Here is a 24138-nt window from a genome sequence, read left to right on the forward strand (position 1 = left end):
TGGCCTATATAACTTGGACATTATTCAAGGCCAAATGTGGGCCACATCTGGGCCAGACATTCCTTGTTTTCCACCTGAGTGAGATCACGAGAAAAGAGGTGTAAGGAACCAACAACAGCCATGGATCCATCCATGCATCACAGCAAGTCTGGGTCTTTCTACCTATTTTCTCCTTCTGCTATTGGCTAACAGAGAACTCCATAGCTTGATGTTGGTCTTGACAGTCTGCCTCACTGAGCTCAACTGTAGTCTGACCCAAAATATGAACTAATGTGCAAAAAGAAAAAGAAGTTTTATACAGATGACTGAGCGTGTGTGTTTGTGTGTGATGGAGTGTTTGTGTCTTACGATCAGGTTTTGTGGTGATCTTGAGGGGGGCGGAGCTCTCTCCTGGCCCAACATCGTTATAAGCGACAACTCTGAAGCTGTAGCTCTCCTCCGGCTTCAGGTTGGAAACTGTCAGCTCCAGAGACTCCGGCTCTGACACGTTCACTGACCTCTCCCTAACATGGAAAAAAGCACCATGGATTAACTGCTAATTACAGGAAAAACAAGAAAAGAAAGGAAAAAGAACCAACTGTCTTTTCCTGAAAGTAATTGTAATTACATATAACAACTACATCCTTTTTTTATTTTATTTAGGGTTTTATTTAAATAGACGTAAACTGGGAGGTAATCCCAGTCCATCTCCACTTTGTAACAGCACAGATAATCTCCCCTGTAATCAGCTGCAATCTGTGTAATCCCTCACTGTCTGCTGGTAATCCTCAGATTACAGCACCTCTGCAGCCTCGCAGTTCTCAACTAATCGCCAGACCACAGATGAGACAAACCCAGATGCAATGATTAGCATGTTTCCACAGTAACATCAAACACACACACACACACACACACACACTGGGGCTTCAGTTCACTGTAAGGAAAACATGCTGTTGCATTTTTAAATAAAGAATACTGAAAATATTCCTGGAGATAAAACATAAAAGGAAACTTTATATTGGCAGGATTTTGCTTCCTTTTGATGAAAACAGATAAAACATCCCTGCACTGATGTTCACTGCATGCCAAATCTTGACTTCACCACTGAGAAGCACAAAAAGAAACACAAAAATGTCAAGAAGCTGTTGTATTATTAACTGCAATAGCCGGTCGCATGACAGCCACGGGAAGCCGACGGGTAAAGAGATCGGTTGTTATCGGATTACGTCGTTGAAGAGAAATTGTTCGAGCCATGTTTCCGAAGTAACAAAGACGCGACGGATGGCCTGGATTGCAGCCATTCAAAGATCAAATATAACGTCCCAGAACCCTCCAGCTCACAGGTTAGTCTGCTCCAAGCGAAGGTCAGTCTGCTGTTGTAGTTAATGCGTCATTTTTCTTAACATAATTGGTGATATAGGTTACAAGCAAGTCTGGCGCTGAACAGAAATTGTGGCGCTATGCTCCTTTGTTTATTGTGCATAAATAGTGAATTGTCCTGACACAATATTGCGTTTCGCTTCTGTTATTATGGTACATTGACAAAAACATATACTTTTATTCACAGGATAAAACAGGTTTTTTGTATCACTAATTGCCCAGTACGATTACAGCATACAATATTATTGTCACTGCTACATTTCTGTGATGCTACCAGAAATTATTTCCACTGCTAATTAATTACCGTTGAGCTCAAAGGTCCTATTAATAAACGGTTAAGGAATGTGTATTTATGACGACGATTTGTGAGACTGGTAAACTTATGATACGTACGATGGTCTTTCGTTCTACACGGTGCATTTCAAGGTCCTGTACCCATCCGTCGGTAAACTGTACCTGGGCTTGTTGCAGTGACCTGAAGTTACTAAACTTCATGAGTGTGTGCACTCACTCCAAGAACCGTATGATTATAAATAATGCATATAAATATGCTAAGATGAGATGGCTGACTTCATCTAACTAGCAAATGTTTTCCAGGCTACGTTGGTGATACAGTTTTTTTTAATATGTATGATATTTTTGTCATGCGATTTTAAAGCCGGTCCTACAACCGCATCCAAGAATAACATGCAGCTTATCTCAGAACTGTCGGTGAAAATTATTCTTGGAGCTAGGAAGAGCTTTGAACTCATACTCTTTAAGTTCAAAAGAGCTTGTTAAACTCATCCTTAATTCAGACAGAAGGGAAATGGGATCTGCTCAGATATGTACTGTAAATAAATTACTGTAGCCGGGGATGGTGTGAAAGGTTTTAAATAAGCAGTAATGAATTCAGTGCAATTACAAGCTCATCATTAGTTCAATGTGCATGTCGGGGCGATCGTGGCTCAAGAGTTGGGAGTTCGCCTTGTAATCGGAAGGTTGCCGGTTCAAGCCCCAGCTTGGACAGTCTTGGTTGTTGTGTCCTTGGGCAAGACACTTCACCCGTTGCCTACTGGTGGTGGTCAGAGGGCCCGGTGGCGCCAGTGTCCGGCAGCCTCGCCTCTGTCAGTGCGCCCCAGGGTGGCTGTGGCTACAATGTAGCTTGCCATCACCAGTGTGTGAATGTGTGTGTGAATGGGTGGATGACTGGATATATAAAGCGCTTTGGGGTCCTTAGGGACTAGTAAAGCGCTATATAAATACAGGCCATTTACCATTTACAGGCCATGTCTGTTCAGCTCATTTCAAGAAGGTTTAACATAACGAAAGACTCTCGCAGTCATAGCTTAGAGTTGTGGGACAAATACAAATGAACTTCATGTCTGTTAACTGTAGATTTGCAACAGGGCTCTGTTAGCCTACCTTAATGTAAGACACCGTAAAGTGTCAGCTTGTTGCTTTTAGAGGGAAATTTTCAATGGCAAACAATCCACTTGTAAAGTCATTTTCCAGGCCCAAAATCTTTGCTACTTCCCTAAATTAAAAAACACTGAGGCACAGTTTCAGTTGCTTTTAGCTTTAAGTTTTAGCCGGGATGCAACAATCAGTCAAATTGTCTCTTCCTGAGCTACCCATTTCCAATACTGTTTTACATCATATTTTCCCCAGTGAAACACTGCAAATGAGTGAGTAAAACCTTCAGAGAATTGTCTTACACCCACCTCTCAAAGTTAAAAGCAGTTGTCCAGCCTCTATTATATGTTTTTTCTTTTCTCTGTGGCAATTTCCATCATATTCCACTCAGGTCTGCAAATTTATAACAGTGACTTTGTGGTGACTTGTAAGTTTTTATTCCACTGGACGTAGCATGGTGTCTGCAGCTACATACGGTGACAAGTTGAACTTGATCTATAATGCCATACTTCCCTTTTTTCCTTTACAGCAGCTGGATAAAACCTGTAGTTTAGAAAACTGTCTATCCTGCAGCTTAGTCTTTTAAATACTAGAGAGGATTTAAATTTGTCTCAATATGTACAAAATGCAGAGCAGTCACAAGTAAAATGTGTCTGTAGTTCTTTATAACTCCTACAAACTGCACCGTGTGTGTGCAGATTTAAAAAAATAGATATAATATGTTCATTTATAAGCATTTCGGCTGTATTTTAAAATTACAGGAAAAGAACACTTAGCTGTTTCACACTTCTCATTACAAAACCACGGATCAATCAGTTCAAAAGGTGAGAACACATTTCTTCTTTTGTTTGTTGTACAAGCCTGACACAAACGCGTCTCATTCCCTGCTTGTCACATATAAACTCTGTTAAAAATGGCACTAGACTCACATTTAAATGTGGATTAAACTAATGTGTCAGGTTATTGTTGTTAAACCTAACATGTTAGACAACTACAGGCAGTGTTTAGGGCTTAAATCTAACCAGCAAATGGAAAAGAAAAGAAAAACCACAGACAAACAAATGGTACATAAATCTCAGTCTTCTGGCTGATAATCAGAAATGGGGGTCTCCAGTTTAATGGCAGTGGCTGGAGCTGTATGAGTCAACTTCATTTATACACAGACAGACGACAAAAAATAGGACTTCCTGGTAAGTTATAAAAATCTGTAACTGTTACTTGATTTCATTTACTTCTTGTACTGCTGTTGGCTAATATGGATGGATATAAAGCAGTTCAGCAACAGCAATCATGTGAAAAACTAACCCCTTTCAGCCACCTTTTTGTCTTACAGCAGGGTCCAGGTACTGACTCTTAAGGACACCTTATCAGCAGCATCTCCTGTCAGATGCAGAAGCAGTATTCTGTTATTGTAGTTGAATTGGCTTTGTTCATTTCACTTCAGCTTTTATTGTTAAGGGCCATGTGGCAGAGGCAAGATTGAGGCTAATCATGTGTATTACGATGGGATTTTTGACAAAATGAGCAACCTTGATGATGAATGCAATTGGGAGAATGCACGGGGGAAAGCAATAAGCCTCCTAAACCAAACCACCACCAACCTTTAACTTTCCACCACAGATATAGTTTTGCTATTTGAGTAAAGTGAATTGGACTGAGTGTAACAATTTAACTTGTGTTCTAAAGACATTAAGTTTATAAGGGTTGTTTTTTAACTGGTTGTTGAGCCTTTACTGCTTTTTGATAAGGATGAACCCTAACTCTAAAGGGTAAAATGGACATATTACTACCTTTAAAGTTTGTCAGAATGTTTTTGTCTTTGCTCACTGACTGTCATTTCTTTTGAGGACAATATAATAAAAACATCAATTATATATTGATATAATTGATCGGCAAGAGGGGCCGATGGCGCGATATGGCAGCCTCGCTTCTATCAGTCTGCCCCAGGGCAGCTGTGGCTACAACTGTAGCTTGCCTCCACCAGTGTGTGAATGCGAGAGTGAATGAATAGTGGAATTGTAAAGCGCTTTGAGGGTCTCAAAAAGCGCTATATGAATGCAATCCATTATTATTATTTATTCAGATTGCTCAGGGTTGTGTTCAGGGCTGTGTTTAGGGTCATCACGTGGTTAACTACACCATATTTGGGTTTTACTTGAGAATTCCATTCTAAAGGTTCATTTACCAAGATCTTCATGTAATTCCACACACTGCCACTGAGATAGGATTGTTGCATGTGGCAGGTTCAATGACAAAGCGGCCTGCTCATACTATGATTAAAACGGATGTAGAATTTGCTGCGCTTATCCTCTTTAAGCTTCCCACAATTGTTCAATAAACAACTTACACCATGTGCAGTATATCAGCCATTCTGAACGAGGACCTTAGGTGATTTTTTGGGGGGGCAGTTTGTCAAGAGGTTATCAGAATTTATCATCTGCAGACCACAGATGTACACGGTAAATTACATGGCAATCTGACACGCTGACACAAATCAAGCGCTATCACCCGCAGCAGCAATGACACACAAAGGTTAAAGAAAACACAAAAGGTGAGTGGAGTTCTCGGGGTATATAAATCCATGGCTTTTTTTTCCAAGGCTGCCGAGTAAAAAGGCAGCGACACAAAGCTGTATGTGGAGGTAACCAGCAGGCTGGATACAGAGTGAACTCTGTTTGGCCTTGAAAAGGCCACCGTGTGAGGGCAGTAAGTCGGCTCGAACAGGAATAACCCACGGAGAGAGAAAAAAATAGTTCTTCCTCTGCTTACATCTTTACTGAGTCCTTCTCATCTTGCTGGCCTTTCTTGGTCATTTTTTCCCGCTCTCTAAGGATCTCACCTCTTTCTGTTTTTATCTCTCCCTTTCCTTACCCTCCAGAGTTTCTGCTCCACCCTAATCTCATCAGCCTTGGGGTCGCAATATAGCTGCAGTTTAGCAGCAACAACATCACTCTCAAGTGAGACTAAATTCCACCATGGCACTAAAACCCCACCTGCACTAAACAGGCTTTCTAAATTTATAAATAGCATTATTAATTCACCACCTATTGTCCCATACTGCTGGCACATTTTCACTCTGAGCATTTGGTTTACTCCTTTAACATTACAAACTGCATTTGCAGCTTTAATGTACCTACAATTACAGCATTCAAAAGCTTCACATTAAACTCTAAATAACACACATCAATGCATGTAATTAGAAAATATACTGCTAATGTTAAAAGAAGATTTTGAAAACATCACCATGCAGCAGGCTAGTTCATTTTGCCAAAATTTCCTTGCAACAACTGAAAATGGTGCTCAGTAGTTTATATGGGCTCCATGTGCTCATATGAATGATTGACAAGGGAGGTCCTAATGAAATGATAGATGGTGTCCCGGGGATCTCCTCTCAAATCGCGACCAAGACACCATTGAGCTCAGACTGCACAGTTTGAGGTGCAACCTGGAGGCATCAAGTGGACTGAAACATAATGTCCCAGAGGTGTTCCATTGGATTTAGGTCCCCCCCCCATTGAGGGGGGGGGGGGGGCGAGTCGGTGGCATCATTTCTTTCGTCCTCGAGGATCTGCCTGGGTCCTCTTGTCCAATGAGGCCAGATATTGTTGTAAACCAGGAACCACTACACCAGGTAAGGGTCTGACAATGTGTCCAAGGATTTCATCCTGATACCTGGCTGTCAGGGTGTTGTTGCATGTAGAGCTCTGTCCCTCACAGATATGCCTTCCCAGATCCTCAATGACCCACCACCAAACCAGTCATGCTGAACGATGTTACAGGCAGCATTACATCTTCTCGACTGTTTCTCCAGACCCTTTCATGTCTGTCACATGTGCTCAGGGTGAAACTGCTCTCATCTGTGAAAAACACATGGTGCCAGTTAGGGATGGGTATCGTTTAGGTTTTATCCGATACCGGTGCCAAACGGTGCCGGTGCTTAAACGGTGCTTAAAGAATGGAGAACACAAAATTGGTCCAAAAACCTCTCATGGTCAGCTGTTTTTTTGTAAAAAGATTACGATGTTAGCCTTTTCTGCAGCTATAGGGGATTTATGGCATCACTCTTGGCTGGAAGCAGTGCTTAAACAATGGAAAAAAAACAAACTTTGTCCAAAAACCTCTCATGTTTAGCTGTTTTCCACTTTTTCTTTGGTCATTTTAGCCTTTTTGGCCAGGGTGAAGGGAGCATCTGCCATCAAACAAGAAGACAGCCGCATGTAGCTATGATGATGTTTACTAGTTCACCTTACATGCATTAATGTAATAACGTGGTTAGCCTACTCAATGTAAATTACACACGAACAACATTAAGCTACTCACGCAGAGAAGAACGGCTGCTGCTGCTGCCATCATCATTTCTGCTACACTGGCAGGGCTAGGGGCCAGGACTCTCCTCTTCGTGTTTTTGGGGGATGTTGCTAACTCCGGGTCCGATAACAGGCAACCCACCCGCAGTAGATGTGCTCGATGTGAGGTCTCGCAGCAAGCTATCAAATACGGCCCATTTCTCGGCTTTTAAAAAAAACGCTATGCATCGCCAGGTGTTTCATCGGATTTGAGGTGTTACCTCCTTTGACAGTATCACAGTATCAGCTTAAAGCACTTGTTGCAGGCTGCTGAGTTTGCATATTTTGATGTGAAGTACAGCCAGACTTTTGACCGCTTCGCCTTGGGCATTTTTAATCTGTAGCTCTGCTCTAAAAGAACGTACGTACCTGGGCCCGCCTACTATCCTCGGAAACGTAAAATGATTGGCTAGAATCTAAAGTGTATCACAGCTCAGGAAAAAAACACCGAAATGTGCGCCGCTTTTTGGTCTGGTTACTACCGTTTATATCAGAACCGGTGCCATCCCTAGTGCCAGTGGTGGATGTGACAATACTGCTATTCGAAATGCCAATCGGGCCTACTAGAGCAGAGTTTCCCAAATGGTGTGCCATGGAAGATTATCTGGTTCCACCTGTTTAGTACTCAGCATGAGTAACGGGCAGAACAATTATATTCTCTTCCACTAAAGGGCAGTACAATTACTTGCTCTAATTAAATGGGTTGCCAACTGCCAGTAAAAGAGAAGAAGACGAAGAAGAAATTACATAATAGTCATGCTGTGAGACTACGCAGTGTGTAATAGCAATAGATAAATATTTGAAAAGAGAAAGCAGTCAGTCTGACCTGGGTCCCGGAGAAAGTTTTGACCCAGATGAAAGCCCTAGCATGAGTAGTGGTTAGAAAAAAACAAAAAAGGTATACTGCGGACAAACCGAGCCAATTCTGCTACACCTGGTGCGTGGGGAAAAATGATCAATATGCTTTTTGTAACACTTTTGTTTGGTGGTGTGCCGTGTGATTTTTCTAATGTGAAATATGTGCTGTGGCTCCAAAAGGTTGGGAAACACTGCACTAGAGGATGTCAGGCCCTCGGGTCACCATCATGAAGTCAGTTTCTAATTGACTGGTTGGAGACATTCACAGCAGTGGCCTGCTGGAGGTCATTTTGTAGCTCTGGCAGTGCTCGTCCAGTTCCTCCTTGCATAAAAGAGCAGATACTGGTCCTGCTGATAGATTAAGGACCTTCTATGGCCCTGTCCAGCTCTCCTGGGGTAACTGTTTATCTCCTTGAATATCCCCCATGCTCTGGAGACTGTGCTGGGAGGCACAGCCAACCTTCTGTCACTGGCACATATTGATGTGCAATCCTGGAGGAGACTACCAGTGCAACATAGGCTCCAGGTGTCACCTCATGCCCTAGACCATAGCCAAAAAAAAAAAACTAGTGAAAAAAAACAGTCATAAAAAATGAAAAGGGAAAAATGTCAGTGGCCTCCACCAGCAAAACCATTCCTACTTTGGGGGTTGAGGCATTGCTATCCCTCTAGTGCACCTGTTGTTAATTTTAATAACACCAAAGCTGTAACTGATTAACAACCCATCCACTATATAACGGACCAGATCAATAATTCAGCAGTTTAACTGACTTGATACTATACACTGATTAAGTAGTGAGGAATTTTTGATCAGCGTATAAACAACAACAAAAGCTTCCATAGACATTGACATTTACAAAATCCTGTTTCTGTGCCTCAAACTGATCATTTCGCTCGTCACCATGCTGATGTTTTATAAATGAACATAATTTTGCATTAAATAAGACCTGAAGTAAACAGCTGAGACCTTAAACCAGGGGTCCCCAATTCCAGTCCACGAGGGCCGGTGTCCCGGCAGGTTTTAGATGTGTCCCTGATCCATCACAGCTAATTTAAATGGATAAATTACCTCCTCGACATGTCTTGAAGTTCTCCAGAGGCCTGGTAATGAACTAATCATGTGATTCAGGTGTGTTGACCCAGGGTGAGATCTAAAACATGCAGGGGCACCAGCCCTCGTAGACTGTGATTGGGGACCCCTGCCTTAAACCTAATATGAATTGCTTTACTGAAGCATTCATGAAGTGTGAAACAGGCTCATTTTCTCATAGACAAACAGAGGCTAAACAATGTAACTTCTTTTTGCAGCCAGAGGACTCACCCAGTGTTGACCATTAAAAAGAATCCCATCTTAAGGCACTTTTGAACAGGCTTCATTATTCAGACACAGAGAGACTATGTATTTGATTTGACGGCAGCTTTGCAAAGTATTGGTAGTGCTGTATACAACTTTATTACAGTTAACAGATGGGCCTTTTCCAAATGTAATTGGAGGAATTTCCTTCCTTATTTTGAGACTATAAGTGAGATAGTGTGGGTATACAGCAAAAAGACCTATTCAGATCAAATGGAAATCGTTGTTCATATGTGGTTTCCATTTCTCTTGGTTATATGCGTACTTTTCAGTCACTTCAGTTTCCCCATGCTGTCAAAATCACATCATTCAAAATTGCATTGTCACTATTGCACAATAATCTATCTGCCGGCGTTCTCTGCCAATCTGCTCCTAGTTCATCTAAGTTTCCTGTGATATCTCACTCTGCCCTTCCAGCCATCTAATGTGCAGCCCTCCTTGTGAGCTGGGACATCTCATCCAAAGTCTCTATGGGCCATTTGCTGTCTCCGCTCTGCTACCACTACCAACATTGAGACAGAGCAGTTTTCCTACTTTCATTTTGGGATTCTGCACAAAAATGTCATTCCTCACTGTAGTCCAGCAGCCACAAATTTATGTCTAAATGTGACAATACATGCTATTTTCTCCAAATGCTATCTCCTTATTTAAGTGTGGTATTAATCAAAGTTATGGCAATAGCTACTAAACCCAACAATATAAATGACAGTCCTTCATTACATTAAGACATTTTAACAATGCCAATGTACCAATGCCAATATATATATATATATATATATATATATATATATATATTTATATTTAATTTTTTTGATATACCAGGGGATATCCCAATACCCCTTTTTGTCAGGTCTTGTATTAGTACTTATCTTGGTACACTTAAATACCAGAAATGTGTCAAAGGGATTTACATCCACTGCAACTTGAAGATCAGAATTATATCATCTCAACTCTCAACTCAAACTATTTTGTATTATTTTTTCACCATTTTGCTATTTCAACAAGCATGTAGTAAACGATATAGAGACATCTTTGTTGATCCACTACTTTGACCCAAGGAGCTTTATATTGTAAGATAAAGACCCACAGTATTAGAGAGAAACCCAAACTAGCAAATGAACCCCTGTAGTTGGTAACAGTGGGAAGGAAAAACTCCTTTTTAACAGGAAGAAACTTCAAGCAGAACTAGGCTCAGGTATTGGAAGTCATCTGGCGTGACTGGTTGGGGTTGAGGGGAGGGATACAGGGCAAACGACACACTGTGGAAGAGAACCAGAGACTAATAATGACTAACATTAAGTTTCAATACCTGTCAGGTGGGTTAACTGAAGTGAAACCTATAGTAGTTCCTGTCAAAGGCTTTAGGCTACATTTAACTGTGCATCTTATTGGTCTCACAGCATCTATGTATAAGGACGTGTTCTAATTTTATTGCTAATTGAGTCCAAAATAACGGCTATTGCTGGGGAACATTAAGAGAGAAAGAAAAGAGAAAGGAGTACCGGTAGGTATCATTGGCATGTAAAATGATGGTAATTATGAGAACCCTAACATATCCTGAAAATAACAATAATCAGTATGACCTGCTCTGGAAAGAGGTGTGATGACTCGTATGGATGTCTACTCAAAACATCTTTTTATCCTTCTGCCTTCTTTCTTTTCCATTTTCTTTCTTGATCTGCCCAGATATTTCTCTATTTTTCTGTCAATATATTTCCAGGAAGTCATTACAGCTGACAAAAAAAGTCATTCTCACCCTTCCCCCCAGCCAATTCCCCTTCTTTTGTAATCTTTCATTGTTTTCTCTCTCAGTCTCCCTCCCCTCTCATTTTCTGCAAGTTATTAGCACTGACAAAACCCATCTCGGCATTTTTCTCAAAGTCATTAGAACTGACAAAACCTCTGCCTCTATTCCTTCTGTAAGTCATTAGGACTGACAGAATCTCTCTATCGAATCGTTTCATGACACAAACTTCAGTGGCTCTTTTGTCCAGCCTACCGTTCAGAGGCCCAGAGCTCTGCAGGCCTAGATTGTCTCTGAGGTAACAAAGCTTAAAAGCCTGGATGTGAAAGCCTTCAGCTGGAGCCCCGACTGTCAGAGGTAACCATTTAACACCAGCAGGGGAGTCACCAATGTGTCACCCAGAGCTTTTTCTACTCAGTGCTTTGAGCTGCTGTGTGCACCAGAGCCGTGATCTAAGAAATGCACTGTTGTCTTTTACACACTGTTAGTATAAAACTCTGTACCATCAGACTTTTATCCCTTTATAAGCTAACAACTGCTAAATCAGGATCTTGGTTGCAGATGCCTTTGAGTCAACAACTTGAGTTCGTCTATCTTTTTCAGCCGAGTAAGCAGCAAGTCTCTGTAAAACAATGTCACTGCTGGCCAGTTTGTTCCAGGCAAAAATACCTCATCCACTTCTTATTGGATAATATAGAGACTTTATACAGATATTAATGTGCGTGGGCACATCCTGGTTGCCAGAGGATGTGCCCACGCAGCTCTACCAATCTGCAGATAGTTCATTTGGAGCCACAAGACATGACTTCAGGATTTGTGTGAAATGTCTTGGCAATTACTTTATAATGACATGGCATCTTACCAAAGATAAGACCAATAACTGAAACTAACACCACTGACTAACAATAGCCTTGTGCTACGTTTCACGATTATTAATATGCAAACTAGGGCTGTGCGATATGACCAAAATCTCATATCCCAATATAAGACATTTATCATCCTGACAACGATATATATCACAAAAATTTTACACTTTCTGTAAATTCTGGGAATATAGGGAAACTCGAGTTGCGTGAAATGTTTTCAGCTTGGCGTTGTGTACCTGGAGTCCAGTTCTTTGACCAATGCATGAAACTGAATATTTTTAGATATAAGTTTGTAAGTTTGTGCCATTTTCTTTGTCAGTATTTATTACACGGTGTGCTGCGGGGAAAAGCATGAGTCTAAGGTTTATTTTGAGCACCTGATGTCTCTTTTTTTGCTTCTCATCCATAAACTCTCTCCATACTCTTTTACGTGACTCTTGCGTAGGTGGTAGAAGAGGTTTGCGGTGTTTGAGTCTGAGGTGGGGATGGTTTCTTGCATAATTTTAGTCCATGTCAGACTTTTCATAACCAAACCATCAAGACGATGAAAAAATATTGCAGTAAACAATTTATTTTGCGACACCACGAAACAAACGATAGGGTAATATGAAACGATTGACGTTTTCATATCGTCATCCGATATATATCGCTATATCGAACAGCCCTAACGTAAACTGTCATGACCAGTGAATAGTGGTTATGAGTACTATTCATAGAGAGTTAGAGGTTGCCTGCAATCACAGCATTATATGGTGGTTACAATTTGCATTCTTTTACCCATTATATTACATATATTAAAATTTTTGGCGTTGTGCATTTTGGGGTTTGAAAGCCACAGAAATGTTCAGTGTTTTAAAAAAGCGCATCTCAGCTTTTCTGTCACATATGGGGTCACCAAATCGTTTTGCTTATGCAATGATTCTCTTTCTTCAATCCTTTATCACCTTGACCGTTCTTTAGGCGAGGAGATATTTTTCACCATCTTACAATACTGTGATTACATCGTTTCCCCACCTGAACTAAGCATTTATGGCTCTTGTAACTTTGCAAATGAAGATTTTTTAAACATATATATGCAAATAAAGAATTAAAATGTATACTTTAATAGTTATCCAGTTAATCCATTTTCAAAGAAATAATCAGAAAGGGGTTCATCTCTCATGCTTCTCTTTTTAAAATTCTCCTTTTGTTTAAATAACAATAAGTAAAATATTCTAGGAAAAACATTGGGATCTGGGAAATTGCGTCAAGGATTTCCACCTTGTTTTTCTTGCTACTATCACCCAAACCCCAAATCCTACGTCTAGTTAGGTGCAGGATTGTGTCTGTGTCTATAGAGCTTGTAACTATAAAGCCAAAGTTGGGTGTCTTTCAGCTAGAGGAGCTGAATGAGAACTTATGGTTGTGTGAGAGATAGGAGATAATACATATTATAATATTAGCATTGCTTGAGAGATGTTTTTTTCACTTTATGATTGAAGGTTTCTCTAATTAGAACAATTAATCAGTTGATTTTTATTGTTTTCTCATAGTGTCTGTATAGCTGTTGATTTTCTTATTTTTCTATGTGAACATTGATTAAATTGCTATTGATTCTCCCTAGCTGCTTCTACCCTATTACAGTCAACACAATTCATTTAAATGAGCACTGATAAAAAAATGACCAGGCTTAGTTAGGACCAGGTTTAAGTGCTGTTGGCAGCCTTCGTAGACATTTACTATTACCGTATTTTCCGCACTATAAGGCGCACTTAAAATCCTTTAATTTTCTCCCCCCAAAAAAATCAACAGTGCACCTTATAATCTGGTGCGCCTTATCTATGAATTCTGGCTGTGTTTACTGACCTCGAACCGATTTTATGTGGTACACTGCGCTAAAAAATCTGTCAAAAAATGTTTCAGTAGTACTTTGCTAAGCTACGAAGCCGTACCGCTTAATGGATTGTCTGAGTGTTTTGGCTACCGTAGTCATGAGCCTCGCAGCTCAGAGTAATCTGGGTCCAAAACTCCGTCCGCATCATGTCCCAAACGAACACTGTGTAAATTCTTTCATCTTTAATAAAATGATCAGTGTTTCTGCTTTACTAGGTGTAACAATTAAGTTTAACATCCAGGCATCCATGAAAACAGAATTTATAAAATTTAACGGAATTAGAAGTTAGCAGGAAGTTAGCAGGAAGTTAGCTTGCTGGTTTCACTAGTTACCTAAGCATGATATATCATGTTCTGACTAAGAGACTGCTGGAAAAAAATAAAACGTACAGCTCTGCTATCACTTCCAACATGAATGAAGACAGAAAACTACACAATAGTGACGTTTGTAGGGTTACTGAAGTTAGGTTAGGCTAGATGATATATAATGCTGTTGTCACGGTCCTGGGTCTCCTGACCCAGCGTTTTTAGTTCCTTGTGATGTTTGTATTATTGTACTTGTGTGAGTTATTCTATGGTTTCTAGTTTCGATCCCTTGCCCTTCATGTTTCTCTGTGTCCCCTCTGTTCTGTGTAGTCTGTGTCTGCATGTTTGAGTTCCCCTCTGTGTCTTTCGGTTCTTAGAGTCCTCTGCCTTATGGTTTATGTCTCTGTGTTTCTTAGTTGCTGTCTCCACTGTGTCAAGTTTGCGTCTCTGTGTGATACTTCCTGTTTTACTTTGATGGTCCGTGTCTTATGTAAATGTGTCCTGCTTTGCTTGTCTCGTCAGTCCTGATTTCTCCCAGCTGTGCCCTCCTTCTGTGTCTCATTCCCCTCGTTACTTCCTAGTGTATTTAAACCCTGTCTTTCTCTGAGTCAGTGTCGCGTCGTCCCGCATTCTGTGTGGATCTCCCTGTGTTTCACTGTGAGTTTAGTTTGTGAGTTTCTAGTTTAGTTTGCTTTGTATGACTTTCTCCTGCCAGCGAATAAAGCTGAGTTCTTTGTGTTTAAACCTCGTGCCTGAGTCCTGCATTTTGGGTCCAACTCCTGCCTGCCGCACAACGATTCATGACAGCTGTGCTAGTGATTGCTAGCGACACAGCTATGTTAGCATACCAAAGCATAACACAGTGAACCTGGAGAATGAACGTTAACTTTTTTCCCGATGTTTTTTTTTTTGACAAATGCAATCACAGTTATTAATGTAAGATAAGATAAACTTTATTAATCCCACACATGGGAAATTTGTTTTGTTACAGCAGAAAGTGGACAGTGCAAAGTTACATAGCTGGAACAACATATACTGTTGTTCCAGTGTTTATAGAGCAGCTACCAGAGAATTCAACATTAATGAATCAATGGTACGTAAGTAGAGGACGCAAGAGGAATGAGTTGAGTAAAGTTTGACTTATCTGGCTGTTTTGTTTCGTTTAACGTTCTTTATTATCCGGTGCGCCTTATGTATGAAAACCGACCTGTTTGTCAACAGTGCGCCTTATAATCCTGTGCGCCTTATGGTCCGAAAAATACGGTAATACAGTCTGTTACTACAATTAGTGGCACAGCACAAGATGTAATTGGTCAGAGAGCCAATTAAAACTACATTCTGAGACAAATGCAATAATTTACCATATCCAGAGTTATAAAAAAATACCAACTACAGTTGGTTTAAAGGGGAAAGTAACCCAAAATTATTGAAAATCAGACTTTGAACCTTTTCTCTCAACCTTTTCTTCTGTAAATTTGGCCATTTTAACATGGTTGTCTATGGGAATTTATTCACCAAGGCCCTATAACGGCCAACCTCCCGTTGTCTTAATTGTTTATCCCCATGGGGTGGCACTTATGTGACAAACATTTAAACACAACTTTAAAAAGCTGCTTTTTTTTTTTTTTTTTTTAATTATTGTTAATCGTTGTTACTGATGGCCTACTGCGGGCACCTGTCAAATTTTTAATAAAATGAAATTTTTTCCTGTAATTGTCCATATTACCACTTCCCTCTGGATGAAGTGAAACAATAGGTCCTCCATTTCTACAATTTTGTTGTACATGCACAAGGACACTAAAGGACTATATTATTCTATTCCATAAAGGGGTAAAGATTAAATTTTTTTTCCAGTACTTCACTTCAAAGCAGTCCTGCGCATGCATACAGCCAGTTTATCTGTTGTGCTTTTAACTACAAAAATAATGCAGATTCACCGACCGTGTCAGAGCAAACAAAGACACATTTTTTAGAAAGAAAGAAATAAAGAAAAAAGAAAATCAGGCTTATCTTACCTATCGATTCCATCCTGGGAGTAATAAACACCGTAGGTTTGAACAGCTCCTCCGGTCTCCTCTGGGGGGCGCCAGCTGAGTCGGACAAATCGGCTGGACACTAGGACAGGGACCAGGTCGCGGGGGGCAGAGGGGAGGGCAACGCCTGGGCTGGGGGACACTGGTGGGGGATCAGAGGAGGAGGAGTAAGTCAAAGGGGTGCCAGAAGGAGCAGGAGAAGGGCGGGGAAGAGGAGGAGGTGTGAAGGAAGGTAGATTCTGAGTGGGCGTGGGCTCTGTTAACAGTTCATCCAGGGAAGGGAGGGGAAAGCAAAGGAAAGGAGAAGCAGGGAAAAGGATGGGGGACGACGGGGGGGAGGTGGAGGGGAGGTGCGGGAGGCGAGCAAAGGAGACAGAGCAAAGAAAAAAAACAACAAAAAGAGCAAAGGACAGATGAGATGAGCAGATAAGGAACGGAAAAGACGTGGAAGAGACAAAAAGGAAGAAAAGAAGGAAGAAGAGTGGTAAAGAAGATCTCAGCCAAGAAGAAAAAGCAGCAGAGCATCTGAAGAGCTTAGTTATCAATCAGATATCAAACAGATATCAGTCATCTGAATGTTAACACTGTTTTAATGCCATGACATTAAAACACACATGGTATATTAATTTTATGTGAAAATGATCCTTTAAAGTTCCTACTCTTCTCACAATGTTCAGTTCAGTTCTCAGAAGATGAAAACAAATCTGAATTCTTATGAATGTGTTATGAATGAATTGAATTCTTATGAATATGAACCATTTCTCTGCAATAAACACTCTTTTCCAAAGATGAGTGATTTCTCAATCAGATAGATTTTTTTTTTATTATTTTGTTGTTTCAGCAACATTAAATTTAAAAAGGGTACTTTTGAGTTAAAATATATATTTATAATTTTAATAAATGACAAATTAAAAAGGCATGAACTTTTTTTTGTATCGAAAAAATACCGAACCGTGACACCAAAGTATCAGCCGAATCGAACCGTGAATTTTTTGTATCGTTGCACCCCTATTAGATATATCATACGACACACACACAGTGATATTTGAGAAGTGAAATGAAGTTTATTGGATTTACAGAAAGTGTGCAATAATTTTTAAAACAAAATCAGGCAGGTGCATAAATTTGGGCACCACAAAAAAAGAAATGAAATCAATATTTAATAGATCTGCCTTTTGCAGAAATCACAGCCTCTAAACGCTTCCTGTAGGTTCCAATGAGAGTCGGGATTGTGGTTGATGGTATTTTGGACCATTCCTCTTTACAAAACATCTCTAGTTCATTCAGGTTTGATGGCTTCTGAGCATGGGCAGCTCTCTTTAACTCACACCACAGATTTTCAATAATATTCAGGTCTGGGGACTGAGATGGCCATTGCAGAATGTTGTACTTGTTCCTCTGCATGAATGCCTTAGTGGATTTTGAGCAGTGTTTTGGGTCGTTGTCTTGTTGAAAGATCCAGCCCCGCCGCAGCTTCAGCTTTGTCACTAATTCCTGGACATTGGTCTCCAGAATCTGCTGATATTGAGTGGAATCTATGTGTCCCTCAACTTTGAAAAGATTCCCAGTCCCTGCACTGGCCACACAGCCCCACAGCATCATGGAACCACCACCATATTTTACTGTAGGTAGCAGGTGTTTTTCTTGGAATGCTGTGCTCTTTTTCCTCCATGCATAATGTCCTTTGTTATGCCCAAATAGCTCGGTTTTAGTTTCATCAGTCCACAGCAACTTATTCCAGATTGAAGCTGGCTTGTCCAAATGTCATTTAGCAAACCTCAAGCAGCTCCGTTTGTGCTGTGGGCGGAGAAAAGGCTTCCTCTCCATCACTCTCACATACAGCATCTCCTTGTGTAAAGTGCGCCGAATGGTTGAACGATGCACAGCAACTCCATCTGCTGCAAGATGATGTTGTAGGTCTTTGGTGCTGGTCTGTGGGTTGACTCTAACTGTTCTCACCATTCGTCGCTTCTGTCTATCCGAGATTTTTCTTGGTCAGCCACTTCGAGCCTTAACCTAACTGAGCCTGTGGTCGTCCATTTTCTCAACATGTTCCTAACTGTGGAAACAGACAGCTTAAATCTCTGAGACAGCTTTCTGTATCCTTCCCCTAAACCATGATGGTGAACAATCTTTGTCTTCAGGTCATTTGAGAGTTGTTTTGAGACCCCCATGTTGCTACTCTTCAGAGTAAATTAAATGAGGAGGGAAACTGACCCCCTTAAATACTCTTTCTCATTATTGGATTCACCTGTGTATGTAGGTCAGGGGTCACTGAGCTTACCAAGCCGATTTGAGTTCCAATAATTAGTTCAAAGGCTTTGAAATCAATAGAATGACAACAGTGCCCAAATTTATGCACCTGCCTGATTTTGTTTAATTAATTATTGCACACTTTCTGTAAATCCAATAAACTTAATTTCACTTCTCAAATATCACTGTGTGTGTCTGCTATATGATATATTTAACTGACATTTTTTATTGTAACAACCAACGATTTATACAGGGAAATAATGACTATTAACAAAGTTCCCCAAACTTTTGCATCCCACTGTAATGATGATTTACTCTTGGCCATTAACACTGATTCACGTACCATTACCAAAGAGTTCATGCTGACTGTTCATGTTGAACCTTCTATTACAACTACTGCTTGACTGTAGCAGAAATCTACCCTTTATACTGTATGAATATAATCAAAGCAAAGGTGGGACAGCTGCTAATGCCATGTAGAGGTTTCTTAAGATTCAGTTCATTTTTCAAAGTCTGTACGTCTGTAGCATTTTGACTGGCAGCTGGGTATTTCTTAAACCTCTGAGGTCTATGTCATTGCTAACAAAGACCTCAAGTCTAGCCCTAGGCAATGGAAATTTGTCATTTTTGTTTTTATTAAATCGTTCTTCTCAGTCTTGGCAATCAGGGAACAAAGAAAACAATCATTCAGTCTGACACCCTTCAAAAAGATGCCATGAGTGTTATTTCCACCTGTATTATTAATATCTCCTCCTTATCGAACGTGGCAAATCTTTGAACCACAAATCTACTACACATCCAATCTCGAGAGGTATGGAAATGGAAACCAGTAACTCTTGCTCTGTGTGGTACAAGTATGAAATGCTCAGATCAGTATGAAAATATGTTACCTTGCAGATTATAAGAAAAGTACAGTAAATGAAGATGAGAATGAAATCAAGAATGACTGCTCTCCTCTGGATGTGCAGGTTACTCACATTTTACTATCTACTTGTTCAGATTCTTGGTCACTGACAGTATTCAGTATTATCTGAAACTCATTTGAGAGGTTTAAATATTCCGTATTATGTCTAAGTTTTCTTTTTTGAGCAAAAAGTAAAGTTTTTAAAAAATACAAATAAAATGAACGGCATGTTCTGGAACATTCATTTTTAGTCATTTTCTTAAATCTCTTAGACAAGTGCAGTGAAGCAGTTTAATCTCTTCTCTTCAGACTTTCACCTGTCAGCATGAAGACCACTCCATTTGTTCCAGGCTGCCTACCTGTACTTATGATTAACATTCAAATTGACCAACCACAGAATATTGCTGTGCCTCTGCAGATTTATTCAGTCAAATAATTGCTGCTGTTTCTACATGTCACTATCAAGGTTTCAGGCACACTTTCTGAACAGCTCCATCCTCCCTTTCCCAACTCCCTTCATACTTTTAATGTATCTCAGTAAAATCTCCAGTAACAGCTGTGATAGGCAATAAAATAAAGGACAATTGCTCTATGTCACAAGGCCAGTTCAATGGATAACGAGGTGACCGCCTGTGAGGTTTAAACTCATGTCATTGAGAGTCCCAAAGTCAATGCCGTAACTTAACAGGAAGTTTAAAGTCTCTATATAATTCTTAGACAAAAATAGCCACCCTGCGCAATAACAATACTTTCAGGCAAACCGTTTGGACAGCAACAATTATTTGACGTCAAACCTGAGTCCAAGGTTGTGGACATGGTGTTATTTATTAAAAAGCAATTTATCAGGTTGACCTTTAGACCTGCTTATTCATGCAAGGTGAGTACCTAGACTCACCGGAATAAACGGAAAGGTTAGGGTATCTCAGATATGCACAACTGTAATGACCAGTAGAATACAAAAGTTTTCTTGAAGCTTTTTCTTGAGGCGCAAGCTTCCACTTCACTTTTCATCCAAGAAAACAATTTTTAATCTGCAGTGTGTACAGGCTCACCAAAAACTGGGAATACATAGATACAGATGGTAGCCTCAGAATTTGGCGTGAGCAGCATGAAATCATGGGCATGGACAGTGCTGGGAAAGTTGTTTGTACACACTTTTGGCCCCTTATTGACAACCAATTATGGTTTGAATTCCAAAGTCCATTTGAGTATTGTTGGTGACCATTTGGGTCCCATAATTTACCATCTTCTAATTATAAGGCATCATGTCAAAAAGAAACCTAAAGTCTCAAACTTGTCTCACCAACAGGACATTATTTGTAGATTTCAGTGGCCTCCACTATTCCTCGACTCAAACCCAGTGTCTTGAGAGGCAGTAGAGTAGGATATATGGAGAATTAGTGTGAAGAAAAGATGTTTTTTGATGACCACAACATGGATAAAACTTCCACCTTGTGGAATCCATCACACTATGAAGTCAGGTTGTTTTGTATTCAGTCTTCTATCTATCTGTATCTATAAAAATAATGAAAAGCAAACATATTCAAATGGTGCTCAGAATAGCAATTTTTAAGTGGCTACACCAGAATCTGTGCATGGATAAGTGACTTTACTATATGTTCTGGACCTTTTTCAAGGCATGCTGTGGGTGCTTATACATACACACAAACTATGTATATCCATCAACTATCAGCTGTTTTTCATCTCTGCACTAATTTCAGTTAGTTAAATACTGAAAAGAAAATAATATGTCCTCAAAGTATACCATTAGAAATGAAAAGCATATTTTCCTGTCCTACAGTGTCTGCCTCTAAGACAGGAAAAAATGAAACCATGACATACTCCCAGATGTAAAGCACACCTTAGCTGTTCAAATGTGACAAAGCTGCAGAAATAATGTTATGGTCTACAAACTTTTACACTGCTTAAAATGTATGATCTACACATTGGGCTGTGCATCGTTATTAATAGTCTTAAGATGGATTAAAAATGTTTTGGTTGATTGTTAAAATCACCGTGGTGCATCAAAATAACCCAGTTGTGTATTTCTTCTCATTTGACACAGCACTGTGTTATCAAAATAACCCATACTGGATTATTTTTAACCTGCGAGGTCTAAGTTATCATAGCATGACCCTATGTTCTCCCAAGTATAGCCAATCAGGTTACAAAGAAAATAATTAATTAAACTTACAAGTATCACAAACAATTATTATTTTTGGTTCAACAAAGTCATTTTGGTTTGCTCCAAAACTTAGAGTTGGAGCTAGGGCTGGACTAGAGTTTGGGGTCATCACATGACTTAGACCTCACTGGAGGTAGAGTATGTGTTGTACCTACAGTGGGGCAAAAAAGTATTTAGTCAGCCACCGATTGTGCAAGTTCCCCCACTTAAAATGATGACAGAGGTCAGTAATTTGCACCAGAGGCACATTTCAACTGTGAGAGACAGAATGTGAAAAAAAAATCCATGAATCCACATGGTAGGATTTGTAAAGAATTTATTCGTAAATTAGGGTGGAAAATAAGTATTTGGTCACCTCAAACAAGGAAAATCTCTGGCTCTCACAGACCTGTAACGTCTTCTGTAAGAAGCTTTTCTGTCCCCCACTCGTTACCTGTATGAATGGCACCTGTTTGAACTCATCATCTGTATAAAAGACACCTGTCCACAGCCTCAAACAGTCAGACTCCAAACTCCGCCATGGCCAAGACCAAAGAGCTTTCGAAGGACACCAGGAAAAGTATTGTAGACCTGCACCAGACTGGGAAGAGTGAATCTACAATAGGCAAGCAGCTTGGTGTGAAAAAATCAACTGTGGGAGCAATCATCAGAAAATGGAAGACATACAAGACCACTGATAATCTCCCTCGATCTGGGGCTCCACGCAAGATCTCATCCCGTGGGGTCAAAATGATCATGAGAACGGTGAGCAAAGATCCCAGAACCACACGGGGGGACCTGGTGAATGACCTGCAGAGAGCTGGGACCAAAGTAACAAAGGTCACCATCAGTAACACACTACAACGGCAGGGAATCGAATCCCGCAGTGGCAGACGTGTTCCGCTGCTGAAGCCAGTGCATGTCCAGGCCCGTCTGAAGTTTGCCAGAGAGCACATGGATGATACAGCAGAGGATTGGGAGAATGTCATGTGGTCAGATGAAACCAAAGTAGAACTTTTTGGTGTAGACTCAACTCGTCGTGTTTGGAGGAAGAAGAATACTGAGTTGCATCCCAAGAACACCATACCTACTGTGAAGCATGGGGGTGGAAACATCATGCTATGGGGCTGTTTTTCTGCCAAGGGGACAGGACGACTGATCCGTGTTAAGGACAGAATGAATGGGGCCATGTATCGTGAGATTTTGAGCCAAAACCTCCTTCCATCAGTGAGAACTTTGAAGATGAAACGAGGCTGGGTCTTCCAACATGACAATGATCCAAAACACACCGCCCGGGCAACAAAGGAGTGGCTCCGTAAGAAGCATTTGAAAGTCCTGGAGTGGCCTAGCCAGTCTCCAGACCTCAACCCCATAGAAAATCTGTGGTGGGAGTTGAAAGTCCGTGTTGCTCGGCGACAGCCCCAAAACATCACTGCTCTCGAGAAGATCTGCATGGAGGAATGGGCCAAAATACCAGCTACTGTGTGTGCAAACCTGGTAAAGACCTATAGTAAACGTTTGACCTCTGTTATTGCCAACAAAGGTTATGTTACAAAGTATTGTGTTGTATTTTTGTTATTGACCAAATACTTATTTTCCACCCTGAATTACGAATAAATTCTTTACAAATCCTACCATGTGGATTCATGGATTTTTTTTTCACATTCTGTCTCTCACAGTTGAAGTGTACCTCTGGTGCAAATTACTAACCTCTGTCATCATTTTAGGTGGGGGAACTTGCACAATCGGTGGCTGACTAAATACTTTTTTGCCCCACTGTATAATGATTGTGGGTGAATATAGCATATTCAGGTAGGGTCCACCCTCAGACCTGCAACCATTCACAATCACAATCACACCAATGACTAATTTAGGATTACCAATTAATCTAACCGAAACGAGATGGTATGCCTTAAAAAGGAGCGGCATGTCTTCCACTGTGATCCCAAGCAAGCATTTAGACAACACGCTAACTCCACAGAGAAAGGCCCAGACTGGATTTAAGTCCAGGACCTCTTGCTCTAATTCAACAGTGCTAACCTGTACAACTATCCCACCCCATATTAAAGCATACCATGTTTTATTAGTTTATTGTTTAATTCTAATTTGGACCATGATTTACAAAATGAACATTATCATCAAGTTTCTGAGACGTGGTTTTGAACTCAAAACAAAATTCACTCACGATCTCCACCAAAAAAGGTTTTAAGTCTAACACTCATTTTAACTCATGAGGTTAAAGAGCCTCAGCTGGTATTAGAAAGCCCTGAAACTACCATTTGAGACCTAGAACTCATCAGGAAAGAGGTTACAGACCAAGGGAACTAAAGAGCCACACTTCTAAGGTACATCTATCTTTTCAGTCTATGGTTTAACCACTTAACATCCTCCAAGTGTTTGGCTGTGTGGAATGAGCAGTGGCATTAGAACTGGGTCCATATCTACTCCCTGAACCTTTACCTGTGTGGCAAAAAAGAACTGTAAAACCAAAATGCATGTAAGAGGCTTTATTTGAAAAGTTTATGAAACTGCTGGTTCAACATGAGGTGAAAATGTCACCTTACCCCTATATCTAAGTGGATGTTAAGAGGTTAGCCCAACCTTAATCGTACCGCTAACCCACTTCTAAAAGAGGATTTATGGTCTGTGTGAAACCAAACAACAGTCTCAGTGTCTCCCTGCAG

At 40.4% G+C, this 24138-nt stretch overlaps 1 protein-coding gene across 1 annotated transcript in view; it reads right to left on the reverse strand.

Moving 5' to 3' along the window:
• dcc (DCC netrin 1 receptor) overlaps positions 1 to 24138 on the reverse strand; it is a 246414-nt gene that overhangs the window by 131442 nt on the left and 90834 nt on the right. The window contains exons 8-9 of the mRNA XM_026172224.1: positions 16116 to 16275; positions 349 to 503 (exon numbers count right to left, since the gene is read on the reverse strand). Of these exons, the coding sequence (XP_026028009.1) occupies positions 349 to 503; positions 16116 to 16275 (315 nt within the window). The remainder of the gene's footprint in view (positions 1 to 348; positions 504 to 16115; positions 16276 to 24138) is intronic.

The sequence above is a fragment of the Astatotilapia calliptera genome, chromosome 7, assembly GCF_900246225.1.
Source record: "Astatotilapia calliptera chromosome 7, fAstCal1.2, whole genome shotgun sequence".
Lineage (NCBI taxonomy): Eukaryota > Metazoa > Chordata > Actinopteri > Cichliformes > Cichlidae > Astatotilapia > Astatotilapia calliptera.